We start from the raw sequence: 17347 nt of genomic DNA, 5'->3' as shown, positions 1-17347 counted from the left end.
TAAAAATATTGTTGTAATAGACAGTGAAATTGCCGGAAAAATAAAAAGGGCATTGGCAGAAAATATCACTAAGGAATATAATGATGAATCGATGAAAAACAAAGTGGCAGCAAACTTCACTACCGCTAATCAAACAATTAATGAACCAAATAATAGCAAAGATAAAGTGCATATTGAATATGTGGATAACCCTCCATTAGAAATGTGTTCACATGCTCGTGTTATTGTAGCATTGAATGCTGACAAGGAGAAGTATTTGAACTATGAAACAAGTACAAGTGGTAGCACTATCGGAAACGTATGCGTGCGTTGTCATGACACTATGGAATTAAATTTCTTTGGAGTACCAAAAAAATTCAATTATACAAATGGTGGATATGGGAAAGTGTCATTTCCAGAGATTTTAGTACTCAAAGAGAATTCCAACATAAAAATAATAGTTGATGAAGAGGGGTATCTTCATGCTAGTGCTATAGGTAACACGCTACCTATTGATAGAACCTTTCGTCGGCTCTTAGGTATTATCATTCAAATGACAGCAAAGAGGAAAAGAAAGGCCTACTCTGCTACTAATATCATAAAACAGATCGTTTCTATATGTCTAAACTGTTACATGTTTAAAAAAAATGAGATAATAGAAATTTAAATCGCCAGAAGAATAAAAAGTGAATTGTAAGATTAAATCACTATGGACTATAAAGATGAAACAATGAAAATAAAAGCACTAGCAAACGTTACTGACATTGATCAAACAGTCAATGAATTAAATAATACCAAAGACGAAAAGCATATTGAGCCTGTTCATGAGACACCAGTAAAAATTGTGTATGATTCAAAATGGAATAATGATTATTCTACTGATTACGAACTAAGAAAAGATAATAACTACAATATCAAGAGAGAACATTGTGAACCATTTTATTGGAATAGATTCAAAATGTCCAAAGTTAATCACTGATATTAATAATGTATCATAATATACTTTTGTATTAATATTCTACATAACACTATTTCATTAAAAACATTACATTGTTATGTGTTCATTATTTTTTAGAGTAAGCTAGCACGTCAAGCGTTTATAATATATATTTAAAAATCGACGCTGTAAGAAAAGGAATGTGCATACATCTATTGTCAAACATATTTTAAAACATTGTCAAAATCTAGGTATCAGAATGAAAAATTGTAGGTAAGTAAGTAAGCAAGTAAGTAAGTAAGTAAGGAAGTAAGTAAGTAAGTAAGTAAGTAACAAACTCTTTCTTGAATTCACCTCATTGATACACAATGCAGAAATTTCATTTAAGAAATTATGACAAAAATTGTAAGCAAGTAACAAAAAATTGTAAGCAAGTAACAAACCCTTTCCTGAAGTCACCTTTCGGATAAACAATGCAGAAACTTCATTTAAGAAACTATCAAAAAATTGTAAGTAAGTAGCAAATTCTTTCTTGAATTCGCCTCTTGGATAAACAAAAAAAGTCATTTCATTAAAGAAATTATGAAAAAATTCTAAATAAGTAACAAATCCTTTATTGAAGTTACGTCATGGATACACAACGCAGAAATTTAATTTAAGAAATTTTAAAAAATTGTAAGTAAATAGAAAATTCTTTCTTGAATTCACCAGCTGGATAAGCAAAAAGACATTTCATTCAAGAAATTATAACAAAATTCTAAGTAAGTAACGAACTCTTTCCTGAAGTTACCTCATGGACACACAATGCAGAAATTTCATTTAAGAAATCACCTGCTGGATAAACAAAAAAAGACATTTCGTTCAAGAAACTATGACAAAAGTCCAAGTAAGTAACAAACTCTTTATTGTTTTCATGACTTAGATACACGATGTAGAAATTTAATTCAAGAAATTATGAAAAAATTCTCAGCAAGTAACAATTTCCTTCTTGAAGTCAACTCTTGTGTAGAAATTTAATTCAAGAAATTATGAAAAAAAATTCTCAGTAAGTAACAATTTCTTTCTTGAAGTCAATTCTTTGATACACAATAATGGAATTTCAAACATGAAATTATGAAAAAATTTTAAATAAGTATAAAATTCTTTCTTGAATTCACTTGTTGAATAAACAAAAAGAAATTTCATTCAAGAAATTATGACAAAATTCTAAGTAAGTAACAAACTCTTTATTGTTTTCACGAGTTAGATATACGATGTATATCTTCCGGCAATGTAATTTTTCCGGCAATTTCACTGTCTATTACAACATTATTTTTACAAAGGTAACAGTTTCGGCACGTCGACAAGATATGGTTTATGATATTAGTAGAAGAGTATGCATGTCTTCCTTTGATCTTCCGTTGAATACTAAGACCCGAAAGTTGACGATGGGTGTAACAATAAGTAGCATTTTACCACAAGCACAGGCTAGAAGATGTCCCTCTTCATCAACTATTATTTTTATGTTGGCATTTTCTTTGAGTGCTACCATCTCTGGATATCTCACTCTTGCATATCCACCATAAAAAGAGTTGAATTTTTTGGTACTCCAAAGAAATTAAATTCCTTACTGTCATGACAATGCACACATACATTTCCAATAGTGCTACCATTTTTACTTGATTCATAGTTTAAATACTTCTCCTTGTCAGCATTCAATGCTACTATAACATTGACATGTGAACACACTTTATTAAAATGCTCCATCTTCACTTTTTTAAAAGATATGACTTATGTGTTTATCGTACTACTGCGTAAAAAATACTGATTTAATACATGCAATAGACTAGGTAGTTTCGATATCCGGACATATAATACCAGTGGGAAAGCAAAAGTTTTTAACGTAAAATTAACAGCTTCAAAGCTCTCTAGTAGTAATCATTTATCTAATATTTAATATACTTACAAAAAAAAAAAAAGTTGTAAAATTATGTAGTTTAAAAAAATAGTTTTCTCTGTGGAAAAAAAAATATTGAATAATAACAAAAATTCCTCAGCATTTCTTGTATAAAAAAAAGTAATAAATTTTCACATTTGAGCCAGAGATTTGACCTAAGTTTCACATTTGAACGAGAGAATTGTATTTTCCATAATTTTCTTACAGGAAACTAGAGTTTATGGTCAAAAACCCATATTAGCTCAGATTCTACAGAAATAGTTTATTTTTCAATCCATACCTGGACTTAAGTTTCACCTATGAACCAACAAATTGTATTTTCCATAATTTTCTTACAAAAAACTAGAGTTTTCGGTCAAAAACCCTTATTAGCTTAGATTTTTCACTATCAACTTGTCCCTCGACTATAACTTCGCTAATACATCCTTCTGCCAATCAACCCATCTCCCCCAAAACACTTTTCAGACATTTCTTGTTAAAATTTTTTATTTCAACTCGTCCACACTGGTTTCAAAACCCTTATTAGCTCAGATTCTACAGAAATAGTTTATTTTTCAATCAATACCTGGACTTAAGTTTCACCTATGAACCAACAAATTGTATTTTCCATAATTTTCTTACAAAAAACTAGAGTTTACGGTCAAAAACCCTTATTAGCTTAGATTTTTCACTAGCAACTTGCCCTCCACTATAACTTCACTCATACATCCTTCTGCCAATCAACCCATCTTCCGCAAAACACTTTTCAGACATTTCTTCTTAAATTTTTGTATTTCAACTCGTCCACACGGGTTTTTCGCTAGCAACTCGGCCTCCATTATAACTACGCTAATACATCCTTCTGCCAATTAACCCATCTCCTCCAAAACACTTTTCAGTCATTTCTTGTTAAAAAATTTCTATTTTAACTCATTCACACGGGTTTTTCCACATTTGAACCAGAGAATGGACCGAAGTTTCACATTTGAATGAGAAAATTGTATTTTCCATAATTTTCTTACAGGAAACTAGAGTTTATGGTCAAAAACCCTTATTAGCTCAGATTCTACAGAAATAGTTTATTTTTCGATCCATACCTGGACTTAAGTTTCACCTATGAACCAACGAATTGTATTTTCCATAATTTTCTTACAAAAAACTAGAGTTTACGGTCAAAAACCCCTATTAGCTTAGATTTTTTCGCTAGCAACTCGCCCTCCACTTTATATTCGCTAATACATCCTTCTGTCAATCAATTCGTCTCCCCCAAAACACTTTTCACACATTTCTCGTTAAATTTTTTTATTTAACCTCATCCAGACGGGTTTTCACTAGAATCTTATTTAATGGGCACCAAGTAAAAAAAAATCACACGGAATCAGACAACCGAGTCTCTCAAACCCTGTAAAGCTCTTTTAAAAGATACAAGAACTACTTATTTAACACAAAAATTTCGTTTTTAATGAGCACGAAGTCAAGAAAAATCAAACGGAATCAGGCAACAGAGAGTCTCAAACCCCGTAAAGCTCTTTTAAAAGATATAAGAACTACTTATTTAACACAAAAATTTTGTTTTTAATGGGTACCAAGTAAAGAAAAACCACACGGAAAAGCCCTTATAATAGCATAGGAAGGAACATAAGTTCCTGGAATAACATAGGAAGGGGACATAAACTCTTATAATGGCCTGGGGGGAGGGGGGACATAATGAAAGAAACAAACATTGGCATTAATATAAACGCAACCACATAAAATTGGAATTACAATAAACTCATGCAAATAAAATGGGACATAAAATACACTAAAGCACAACAAAAATGACTAACAATACATACACTAAAATAACATGCGAATTCCTATACATGCAAGCAAATAACTTAGGAATTCCTATACATGCAAGCAAATCACATTGGAATTCCTATACATGCAAGCAAATAAAATGGGAATTCCTATACACGCAAGCAAATAACATGGGAATTCCTATACACGCAAGCAAATAACATGGGAATTCCTATACATGCAAGCAAATAACATGGGAATTCCTATACATGCAAGCAAATAACATGGGAATTCCTATACACGCAAGCAAAGATATCCGGTCACTGACACTTCCTTCAGCGAGCTTCCTCTTTGTATACTCAAGCCTAAAATTGTTAATAATCATGCGGTTATAAACATTTTTTGTGAAATTTAAAGTCAATTTAGTCAGAAATTATTAAAACTCTTTGTTATAACAGCCTTTTTTTCTCTTTAAACTATCAGATTTCAATCAAATGTAGACAGAAATAGAAATTTAAGAAGTGGAAAAGCTAATTAACATGGCTCAGTCAATCCCCGTAAGCAGCATAGATTCTAAATTGTTTTTGATTCTTCTTCTAAAGACGAAAAGCATCATTATCTTATTATGATCTAAAATATAACGTAAATAAATTTTCAATAAGTAAAATATAAATATATATAATTAATTAAAAAAACGAAAATAAAAAAAGTTAAGCTTTTGTAAAAATTAATAAATTAAAAAAAAATCAACATTTTATTCTAACCCCAAATTACCGATCGATTATTTTTAATATAATAATGAGAATATTTTTACTCACCAGAAATTGCTTAGAATTATCCATTTTTTCTATGTAAATGCTTTTTACAAACAATACTTGTAGTGCTATCTCGAATAAAACTATTCAAAACTGATGGAGAATCTAATATGAAACCTGAATATATACAAAAAATAATTGGCAACTAAAAAAGAGACACCGGTTTTGGTTTACCACTAAAAAAAGACACTGAACTTTGAAATTGCGTAAATCCTCTTGGCAAAGAGTGTAATGACCAGTAAAATAGGACTACCAGAAAAACCGGAAGGAACATAAAGTCGTAGAAATAGTACCTTGGAATATACTGATTTAGCTTGTGCTTTATTGAAGGGTTGACTAGCATGTATAACATGTTGAAACTTTACCATTAAGATTGGGGTGAGTGGGGGGCTAAATAAGGCTATGGCCAAGCTCATATATCCCTCCGCTCAAAGGTGTAGCTTGGGTTTTGCGTTGGGGGGGGGTATAAAGAATGTGCCACCAAAATTGTCCAGTTTATCGCAAAATGCTGACACATAAAGTAAATAAAACATAAATTAAATTCCCTAGTTAATTCTCATTACTTTCTCAAGGTTAATGCAACTTAATTCTCATTACTCCTTCCTTAAAACTCTTTAATCAGTATTAAAACACGAATAATGATAATAATAATAATAATGATACTCATAATTAAATCACCATTTTATCAATTCTATATCGTGTCAAAACCAATTTAGAAACTTAATCATTTAGAAATTCTCCTATTTTAAGGTAAAGGGGCCTTTCTAGAGGGGCCTTTCTGGGGCCTGGTTTCCAGCTTACCGACCTGTAAAACTATGAAGACGCATAGGGAAACCAATGAGAAAACCCGTTCAGTACGAAAGGTTCAAGCGGTAGGAGCAAGATCTTTCCAAAAGCAAAGATGACATGCATTTTCGCACGCTTTCTGTAGCCAAAAGTTTGGCAAAAAAAAAAAAAATTACATCAGATTCAAATACTTCGAATTTAGAAGCTTCAGCAACTCTTGCTTTTTATATTTTTACACTAGCTAGTACATCTACCAAAGGCTCTGAACAAGAGCCACCAAATATTGAACTTTTGCGAGCTTAATAATAGGTATGCTTTCCACTTTCAAAAATGCTTGCTCATTTTGCATGACGACACACGAAGAACCAATCGGTACCAAAGAGAAACTAGTAAAAATACCTATCCCCGAAACTGATCGGTACTATGAAAAAAATTGTTTAGTTTTTTCGTGGTACCGATTGGTTTTTTAGCGTTGCCATGTGTGTCTGAATGGGCTATAAGAAACACAACTAGCATTTCAGTATCCGAATATACTTTCAAACTCAACTCGCCGGAATGAAAACTTTTAGTTTTAGTTCACTCAGCTTGTAATTCTAAGCCGTTTAACGTTTGTGTATTTATCTGAGAATTTTCCGAATGGGACAAATTGTGCAATCCCTGCTGTATTGCTGAGCTAAGATTTATACAGAAGAGACAGATTATTTATTTCGGAGAGAGATTTAAGACATAAAAAATTGAAACCACTCAGATGATTGAAAATACTGTTAAAATACCATGGGCATCAAAATAAAAACATTTCTTTGCCTCCTTGAACCCAGAGGCATCACTAATTACAATGTTTTTTTTTGGGGGGGGGGCGAACGGATAGGGTCATTTTTACCGACAGATTTTGGTGATGTTGCTGTTAAAATCACTTTTTTTTGCCGACTGACACTGATCTTCTTTAACTGACTTTTTGTGCTATATTTTCATCAGCTTATAACCCTTATTTAATCCATTTTTTTTACCCGAATGGTTGAAAACATCGAGGGGGGTGTCCATCCACTCCCACCATAAATGACGCCCTCTTTGGACCTATGTTGGGTCTGTTCACAAATGAAAACTGTGCTTTCTTTAGGATTTTGCTTTTGCTCGTTTTAAAATTTTGGAGCTTTTAGAGCAGTACCACATATTTGTTAATTCAAATAAATTCAAACTTTAGCCGCATATTAATCCCAAAAAATAACTACTTCTTCAAAGAAAAGCTACAGTTCTTAAAATGCTTGGCTTGAGTGTTTGAAGATCCTTCATCCACATTTCTTTTCTTTTTTTTAATTCGGCCCCCATAAAGCCAAATAACTCTATATATTTTTACTTTTCCTAATCTTTTAAGGTAAAGCCTATTATGGTTGTGGAAGCTCCCATTAAATCGTTCATACAATCACATCTAATTTCCATCGTTTTTAGCACATAAAAAGTAAAACAATTGTAGCTTTTTGTAGAAAATGAAAATTGGAAAAGACATTACCTACCCATCTGACAGTTTTCTCTTTTTGTGCACGTTCCAGGTGGAAACTTAGTTTATTAATCTAATGCCTAAATTAATTTTAAATCAAATTAATTTAAGTTCATTGAATTTATGAAATAAAATTTCATTAAATTTGTTAAATTAATTAACTAAATTTAAATTAAATTAGTTGATTAAACTTTAGTTATTAGGTTAATTAAATTTAAATTAATTTTATGACATTAAATTATATTGATATAAAATTTAAAACGAATTAATTGCGAGCCTGGAACAATTTATTAACTCATCCCATAATACGAATTATGATTAGTATTAAGATATGACTAATTTGAATGAGCAATAAGTAAAATATGAAAAATATGAGTGTTAATGCCTTAATGCTCATTAATTTCCATAAATTCAGTCATCCCAAGATAATGATGATTAGGCAGATCAAACAGTTCGTGGTAACGAACTGTAAGTAAGGAGCGACCCAGCTCAATAGTAACTGAAACTCTAAAAAACGGGTTTTTGATACCAATAGATATATCAAAAGAATCAGATTTCAATGCTTATTTCAAATATATAAGTTTCATCAAGTTAATTCCTACCCATCAAAAGTAACGTGCCTGAGAAAATTTGGCTGATTTTCAAAAAAAGGGGGAAAGACCCCCTTAAAAGTTATAGAACCTTAATGAAAATCACACCATCATATTCAGCGTATCAGATACCCCTACTGTAGAAGGTTCAAGCTCCTATCTGCAAAAATATGGAATTTTCCATTTTTTGCCAGAAGAAAGATCACGGATGCGTGTTTATTTGTTTTTGTTTTTTTTTCCCCCAGGGGTGATCGTATCGACCCAGTGGTCCTAGAATATCGTGGGAGGGCTCATTGGAACGGAAATTAAAATTTTTAGAGTCCTTTTTAAGTGACAAAAAAAAATGGTGGGCAAATAGGCCCCTTCCCACGCTCATTTTTTCCCAAAGTCACCCGATCAAAATTTTGAGATAGCCATTTTGTTCAGCAGGGTCTAAAATATGATAAATATGTCTCTTAGGATGACTTAATCCCCCGAAGTTCCCAGAGGGAGGGCTAAAAGTTATGAACTTTACCCAATGTTAACATATAGTATTGGTTATTGGGAAGTATACAGAAGTTTTCAGGAGGTTTTTTTCTGGTAGTGGGAGGGAAGGGTGGGTCGGGGGTTATGTTGGCGGCTCGGTTCCGGCAAGCAGTGTGCATGGGTTACGGGAAAGGGAAATGCCGGGGTGGCCGGAATTGCCAGCTGTATTTTTTGGTTATTTGGAAGTATACAACAATATTCAGGACGGATGTTATCGGTAGGGGGGGCTCAAGGAGGGGGCAACTCTGGAGAATATTTCTGTAGAGGATGTTTCTTTGGGGCAAGGGACATTTCTATGAAGGGGGCGCCGGATTTCCAAGCATTATTTAAAAAACGATCAGAAATTAAATAAAAAAAATAAGTTTTTTCAACTGAAATGTAAGAAGGAATATTAGAACTTAAAACGAACAGAAACTATAATGTATATGAGGGGATTCTCCCCCAAGTCAATACATCGCTTTTTACGCTACAGTTATTTTAGTGCTTTCAAAAGAGCTATCTATTCTAATTAAACGGCCTTTGTGATTCAGGGGTTTGTGAATCAAAGTTTTTTTTAACTTTTAACGTAAAGAGCGTGGTATTGACTAAGGGCAGAACCCTCTCATATACGTAATAACATATACGTAATAAAAAAAAACAATAAAAAAACAAGCGATACGGCTCAATAGTAATATAAAATTTTAAAAACTGAATTTTTATGTCAATAAATGTATAAAAAGAATGTGTATATAATGCTGATCCTTCATATATAAATTTTATTAAGTTTAGTATTAATCATCAAAGGCTACGAGCCTGAGAAAATTTACCCGATTTTTTAAGGAGGGGGGAAACATCCCCTACAAGTGAAAGAATTTTAATAAAAATCACCGTCAGATTCAGCGTATCAGAAAACCCTATTACATAGATTTCAAGCTCATATCTGCAAACATCTGCCACTTTGTATTTTTTGCCAGAAGAAAAATATACGAATATAGAAGTTAGTTACATAATTTAATTTGTAAAGACATCCATTTAGCAAAAGAAAAGTAAAATTTTTATGCAAATAAAAGCTGCATTAACTAAAAAACGATCAGAAATTAAATAAAAAAAAAAAAAGTTTTTTAAACTGAAAGTAAGGAGCGACATTAAAACTTAAAACGAACAGAAATTATTCCGTATATTAAAGGGGCTGTCCCCTCCTCAACGCCTCTCTCTTTACGCTAAAGTTTGACTCTGTCTCACAACTTTATTTTTTAAAACAATAAAAAACTTTAGTGTAAAGAGCGAGGCGTTGAGGAGGGGACAGCCTCTTTCATATACGGAATAATTTCTGTTCGTTTTAAGTTTTAATGTCGCTCCTTACTTTCAGTTTAAAAAACTTGTTTTTATTTTATTTAATCTAATACACTAAAGGTACTAGTTAACCGTATTAAACACAAAGTACCTCAAAATTTAATACTAAGTTAAGTTTTTGTGGTTCCAGCAGTTAATTCGCTCTCAAGTGGACCGTCTAATTGATTTATTATTGAATATTTATTACTTTTTGACCAAAACTGGAACATAAGATGGTCATTATTTTTGTCCACTGGGTGAAGAGAATGACGAAGACTTATTTAATTTTTGTTGCTGATTGTGTAGAGTTGGGAGGTTTGAGAAAGGAAATATTTGGAGAAGAAAAAGGCAACGAGGGGTGTTTTTTTGTGGTTTTGGAAAATAGAAATTCTATTAACATAAAAATTGTTGTAAATTGATCTGTGTGAGCACGGCACATCAAGGAATTTGTTTGGAATACTTGTAAATATTATTTTATTTTGTTCCTTACTTTTTGTGTGTGTATGTTTGCTAGGTTTGGCATGGCCCGGTTTGTTTTTGTTTTTTTTTTTTTTTTTTTTTTTTTTTTTTTTTTTTTTAGCAAATAAATATATTATCATATGAAACTCTTCGTTTATCATGGCTGTTTGTTACGTTCCTTCCTAATAATAAGACTCACTATTATTAATGCTACATTCCAACTAGACTAAACGTTGTCCTGCGAAAATAACCACACAAATTTATTTATTCTTTTCAGGCTTGTATTTAAAACCAAATTCTCCGACGTCCCTCTGGACAAGTTCTTGGAAAAAAAAGACCTATCTTAACAATTTTCCTTTAGTGTGTTTTAACAGCCCATAAACGACAAGATTTTATAAACTTTACACATAATTTGTCGGCCAGAGACACAGATTTGTCAATTAAGATCTGAAACAGAAAAAAACCCAGTAGGCCTCACTTCCATGCATAAATCTATTTTTCCTTGGGCGGTGTGAAATCCATTTTCCAAAGAGAAATTCGACAGTTTTGAGATCCAAACTTCACAATGTTTATTGTCTAAGGTACGGTACCTCATAGACATCTATAGCATGCAGATTGAAACAAATATAGCTACAGATACATTGCTAGATACATGTATATATATGTATATATATATATATATATATATATATATATATATATATATATATATATATATATATATATATATATATATATATATATATATATATATACATATACATATACATATACTAACAACTCATCGAAGAACCAAGCCGCCTTAGGCCAACACAGCTACGCACGCTCCTCCGCCACTCCAATCTATTCAAAGCCTCCCTTTTTACACCCGCCCACGAAGTTCCCATTTCCTTTAAAGCTTTCTTTATGACGTCCTTCCACTCCAGACGGGGACGACTTGCTTTCTGTTTAGCCTAAAAGGACCATCTTCGGCAATCTGTCATCCTTCATCTGCACAACATGCCCTAACCACCTCAACCTTTCTTTCATTATAGACCTAGAAAGCGGTATTGAACCAAATTTTTCGTATAGCCTATTATTTCAAATACGGTCAGTCAGCCGGGTACCCAGAACAATCCTTAAGCAATTTCTTTGGAAAAAATCTAGCAAATCTTCATCCGCTTTTCGGAGCGTCCATGCTTCAGAGCCATATTTGACCACTGTCATCACTGTAGCTTCTAAGATTCAAATCTTGGTTTGCAGACTTATCTTCCTATTCTTCCAGACTTTTTTTTAACTGTGAAAAAACACCCTGAGCCTCGGCTATTCTATTTTTAACATCTTCACTGCTCCCGCCGTCTTTATTAATAATACTACCAAGGTAAGTGAAGCTGCCCACCTGCTCAATCGTTTCGTAACCCAAAGTCACCTTTCCATCTTCACTTATTCCTAGCCTTAGTGACTTAGTCTTCTTAACATTAATTTTCAAACCCATACTAGCACCCTGAACTCGCAAAACCTCTAAAACTTCATTCATTTTGCTCACACTTTCATCTAGGATGCTTAAATCATCAGCATAATCCAAGTCCAGGAGACTTTTTCCTCCGCATTTGATTCCATGGTCTTCCATTACCTTTCCTGTGCTCCTTAAAACAAAGTCCATCAAAATAATCCATATAAAGGGGGATAGAACACAACCCTGCTTAACTCCTGATTTAATAAAACTCCTCTATCAACAGAATCGAACGCTTGCTCATAATCTATAAAACTGAGGACCAAAGGTGTTTGAAAACTTAGGCACTTCTCAATTATTAACCTAAGAGTGAAAATTTGGTCAACACATCCTCTACCTTTTCTAAAACCGCACTGCTCTTCTCTTAAAACTTTGTCTACGGCATCTCTCAGTCTAAGAAGTATCATATTACTACGCAATTTGCTACCTACAGAGACCAGACTAATGCCTCGATAATTACCACATTCACTTTTAACACCTTTCTTATAAAGTGGCTTAATTAAGGTTTCCCTAAAATCGTTAGGTACTTCCCCTTTTTCAAAAATCATATTCATAATCTTCAATAACTTATTTCTAACCTCAGAGCCACCATATTTAAGAAACTCATTTACTACCCTATTAGCATCTAGAGCCTTATTATTGTTTAATCCTTTTAGTACTGTTGCTAATTTAACCTCACAAAACAAATCTTCCTTCACATCCAATGTATCACAAAATTTTTAATTTTACTCTAATTTTTTTCATGTAAATCTATATCTGTAAAGAAAATTCTCAAAATGTTCGGCCAATCTCTCTTTAGTTTTTTCCTTATCTCTAATTGCGACCCCATTCCTATCTTTAACTGGGACAAGTCCAGATTGACTACTACCTCTCAATTTGTTAACGTGCCAGTACAATATTTTACTATTATGCCGTCTAGCTGCATCTTCTAAATCCTCGGCAATTTTATCCATGGCCTCCACTTCACACCTTCTTAGTTCATATTTCAATGCTTTCTCCACTTTCTTTACATTTCTTTTGTTTTCATGCTATCTATCACTCAGATAATTCTTGTACAAGTCGTTTGTCCTTTCTATTAAACATAAAGCTTTTTTAGTAATATTCTCAGCTGCAGTTCTAGCTTTCTTCTCTAAGACACCTTCAGCAACTTCACCAATTATTTTTCTAAAATTATTCCAATCATCTTCCACACTATCAAATTTTAAACTCTGAAGTTTAGTATTCAACCGTTCCTGGAAATTTTCTTTCAAATTCTCGTCTTGGAGTCTACCAACATCATAACTTCCCGGGAGGTAGTTACCCTTCCGAAATTTCAGCTTTAAGTTAACCCTAGACACTACTAGATGGTGATCTTTGCTTTTAACATCAATAACTGCACTTCTATATACCCTAGTATCTTGTATTGATCCAGCCAGTCTTCGGTTTACTATAACATAATCAATGAGGTTTTATGTCTTACCATCACGTGAATACCATGTTAACTTATGATCCATTATATGACCAAACACCGTATTGGTTATAACTATATTGTTATAACTACAAAATTGCAAAAGTCTGTATCAATTACTGTTTTCTTTTCCTACACCAAATTTACCTAAGCTCGGATACCATCTATCCTTATTTCTACCAACCTGGGCGTTAAAATCTCCCAGTAATAACATCATATTTCTACCTGGGACCTTGTTTATTTGCTTCTGTAACTGAAAGTAAAATTCATCTGAGTCACTAGTATCTCCGTCAGTCGGTTCTACAGGGGCGTATACTACTATAACTGATACCCTGAACTTTTTAGTCATAAAATGAGCAATTAGTATTCTATTATAAATACCTTCCAACCCGAAAGAAGAATTGGCAGCTTCCCGATTTATTAACAGCCCTACTCCATATTTATATGCCCCATACTTCTTGCCTGAATGAATAAATTCAGTGTGACCTATTGTAATGCTTCCTACCCCATGGGAAATGAGCTTCTGAAACTCCCAATAAGTCCAGTTTAAATTGTCTGATTTCGTCAGTCAAAACGTCGATACGATAGTCATTTTTTAATGTCGTAACATTCCAAGTTCCAATTTTCATGTTCTTTAAATCATTGAATATATATATATATATATATATATATATATATATATATATATATATATATATATATATATATATATATATATATATATATATATATATATATATATATATATATATATATATATATATATATATATATATATATATATATATATATATATATATATATATATATATATATATATGTAGATACACTGAAAAATGCAATACTTATTTTAAGGACCTCAGTTTTGGAGGGTAGAGGTAAACTAAAGAAAGAAATGAATTGAAAAGTGCAGGAAATTTGCTAGGAAACTTACTGTTATAGAAGGTTTAACAGGATTATAGTATTAAATGGTAGTATTAAAAATCCTTTAAGCTATTTGATATAACCTTTATACAGTGGTAATGTGCATTGGGAGGTACGCCACAAGCACCGTAATTCAAAGGATATATATTTTAAATTCTCACAGCAAAATCTTTTTCTAGCGAATTCTTAAATTTACTAGCACTTAACAGCGTTAACGTTAACAAAATAATTCAAAACATAAAAACATAATAATTAAAAACAAAATTATTTAAACAATTTACTAAATTATTAATAATTTTTTAAGTTTAAAGCTTAAGTTAGAATTAATTAACTTGATATTAAAATTTATAATTTTTACTGAAAAATAAAATTCAGTACTTACGATGCGCTCCAGTTTCCAATGTGAACATAGTCATATCTGTTTCCAAGATTTTGATACTGGTATATAAAATAGTGCCCATACGCATCACCATCCTTGTTAAAACGAACCCCTTGACCTTGTAAACCTAGAGCATAGAACAATGAATATATTTACCTAACAAAGCCATCAGCCAGCTTGCTTTACTGGCAAAATCTGAGGAAGACAAACACCTTAATTCTCCCCGTGATGGGGGCTCAAATTGGGGCAGAGGATGATTAGGGTGAATAATTGCTCCCTTAGATTTTGAAAAATATCTTTTTTTTGGTATTTTCATCGAAAAAATCAAGAATCTAGACTTTAAAAATACCTATTTTTTGTATGAGACATTCAAAAGATAGGCTAAGGACATTCTAGCTGCTTTTGGGGATGACAGTACCCTAGGCACTGCAGTTGGAACTGAGCGTGAGATCGGTATCCTATTTGTTGCTTTGTTTGAGAGAGAGATTCTGCGGTTTGGCGCTAATTGTCTGGGCCTAAATGCTGTCAAGTCGAGCTTCCTCATTTTCATGAGATTTCTCTGGCTCATCCTCAACCTTGTACTTTTTCATGAATTGGCACCTTTGCCTCTGCTTAGGTTGAATTCTGCCCGGATACCAAAAAAGCACAACAATGACGCTAGCTCTTAAAACTAATAACTTTTGTTTCAGATCTGGCAAGAATCATTGGTAAAATTGCTGATGACAAAACTCCAGAAAGCCCTCCTACCCTCTCTCCATCTATGAGTCAGGCTACAGGTGGACTGGCTAGGGATAAATTCTAGGTGAAATTCGTTTTCTGCTCCTGTTAAGCTCACTGGCAAAATATAAAATAAAATGTATATGAAACGGCCAGTTTTGGCGAAACTTGAAGGCTTGCAAATGTAATTCGTTTAATTAAGTTATCAAAACAGAAATCATATATAGTGATGTTTGCCCCTTTACAGGTTTGCAGCCAACAGAGATACGTCTAATCTACTTCTCTTTGTTGCTTTGAGATTCTTGATGATTTTATTAATATGCATGTATTTCACAGGGTTCACTTATCATGATTCGCTTAATATGGTTCACGTACAATATTTTCCATCTTATGATAACACCGCTATGCCTGGGTCAGAAATTTAAAGCACCGAAACCCATAAGGACTAATTTCAATTTTTCTGATGAGCCCTGGTAGATGGTGATCACTTTTGATTATATTATTTGATTTGAGGTCAAGGCCGTATCCAGGAGGAGGGAGTTACAGGATTTAACCCCCCTTCGACATTTTGGCCTGACTGGTAAAAATGTAACAAATGTGCATATAAATAAGTTTTGATGCGGTTTTAAAAGTTTTTTTTTGTAACACCTCCCCCTCCCCCCGAACAAATCCTGGATGCACCCTTGTTTGAGGTACTTTATTTTTTAATTTATGATGGCATATATTCATTAACTACAATCCTGTATGTCTATGTATCTTTTTCTGGTTGAGTGTGTTAGGTACACAGTTCGCGGTGTTTTGATTGGCAAGTTGGGTCTAAACTTCTTCCGTGTGCTTAACTATAAAAATCTGTAATACAGGAAAACAGTTTTCTTTTCACCGAATCCTGACCTTTAACACATTAGATTTATTGACTTTTCACGGTCCTTCTAAAAAAATGTCTCACTTTTTCAAGAACAAAAATGGGATAAACCTGTTACCTGTAAAGTTCACTTCTCTGATATATTTTAGCAATTCCCTCCCTGAAGGAGCAGGCTTAACTCTTTTGCAGAAATGTAATAGACCTGGCTTGGAGTCCCTTGTACACTTTTGTAAGATCATGGCATGAACTGCATGAGCCATTGCATAAACTGCATCAACTGAAACAAAAACATGTCTTTAAATCCTAACCATTGGTGAATGAGAAAAAGTATGGTTGAAATCAACAGAAATAAAAGTAACAATCATTGGCTCTCTGTAATGTAAACGGAAGAGAAAAAGACAAATGACTGTCTCATATTTTCGTATTGAAAGGTGTGCTTGAACTTCATTGGTTTACTTTCATGACGTCAATCGTCCAATCTTTTTAAGCCAAACAATTTTTCATAGGCGTATGTCAGAAATGAAAGCCAAATACACGTGCCTTTTATACCAGTTGCTGTGTTTGCCTGCTGTTCCTATGTCATTTGTAGCCATCCAACAGAACGTAAATCCTGATTCATTCTATTTTGTGATATTTTAAGTAGCTAAAAAGAACGAAAAGTGAGTCAAAACAGTTTTTACGTGTAAACTGTATGGTTCTTCTAACACATGTCATGTCCCTTTTATAACACCTTGTTTTATCCCATTATTTTTCGTCTCTTCTTTCTGAAAAGAATTCCTTTGAATAAAAAATATAAGAAATCAGTTTTCTTTTAAAGCTTAAAATTCAAAACAATCGCTGGTTCTGTTAGTCAAAAGCTGGTATCTGCTAAATTAAATTTTAAAACAGAGCAGATAAGGAAACAAAGACTTCTCTCAATAAAACTAAGAATCTGT

The 17347-nt window shown here is 32.8% G+C and overlaps 1 protein-coding gene across 2 annotated transcripts in view; it reads right to left on the bottom strand.

Annotated features, from left to right (window-relative positions):
* LOC148954103 (metabotropic glutamate receptor 8-like) overlaps nucleotides 1–17347 on the bottom strand; it is a 437295-nt gene that overhangs the window by 189867 nt on the left and 230081 nt on the right. For both annotated transcript variants that reach the window (XM_089085905.1, XM_089085904.1), the window contains exons 9-10: nucleotides 16531–16689; nucleotides 14837–14960 (exon numbers count right to left, since the gene is read on the bottom strand). In XM_089085905.1, coding sequence (XP_088942031.1) covers nucleotides 14837–14960; nucleotides 16531–16689 — 283 coding nt within the window. The remainder of the gene's footprint in view (nucleotides 1–14836; nucleotides 14961–16530; nucleotides 16690–17347) is intronic.

Source organism: Artemia sp. Qi Xiang Cuo, chromosome 3, assembly GCF_049724085.1.
Source record: "Artemia sp. Qi Xiang Cuo chromosome 3, ASM4972408v1, whole genome shotgun sequence".
NCBI lineage: Eukaryota > Metazoa > Arthropoda > Branchiopoda > Anostraca > Artemiidae > Artemia > Artemia sp. Qi Xiang Cuo.
Note: the sequence above shows the minus strand (reverse complement) of the source record. Positions and strands in the feature narration are given on the sequence as shown.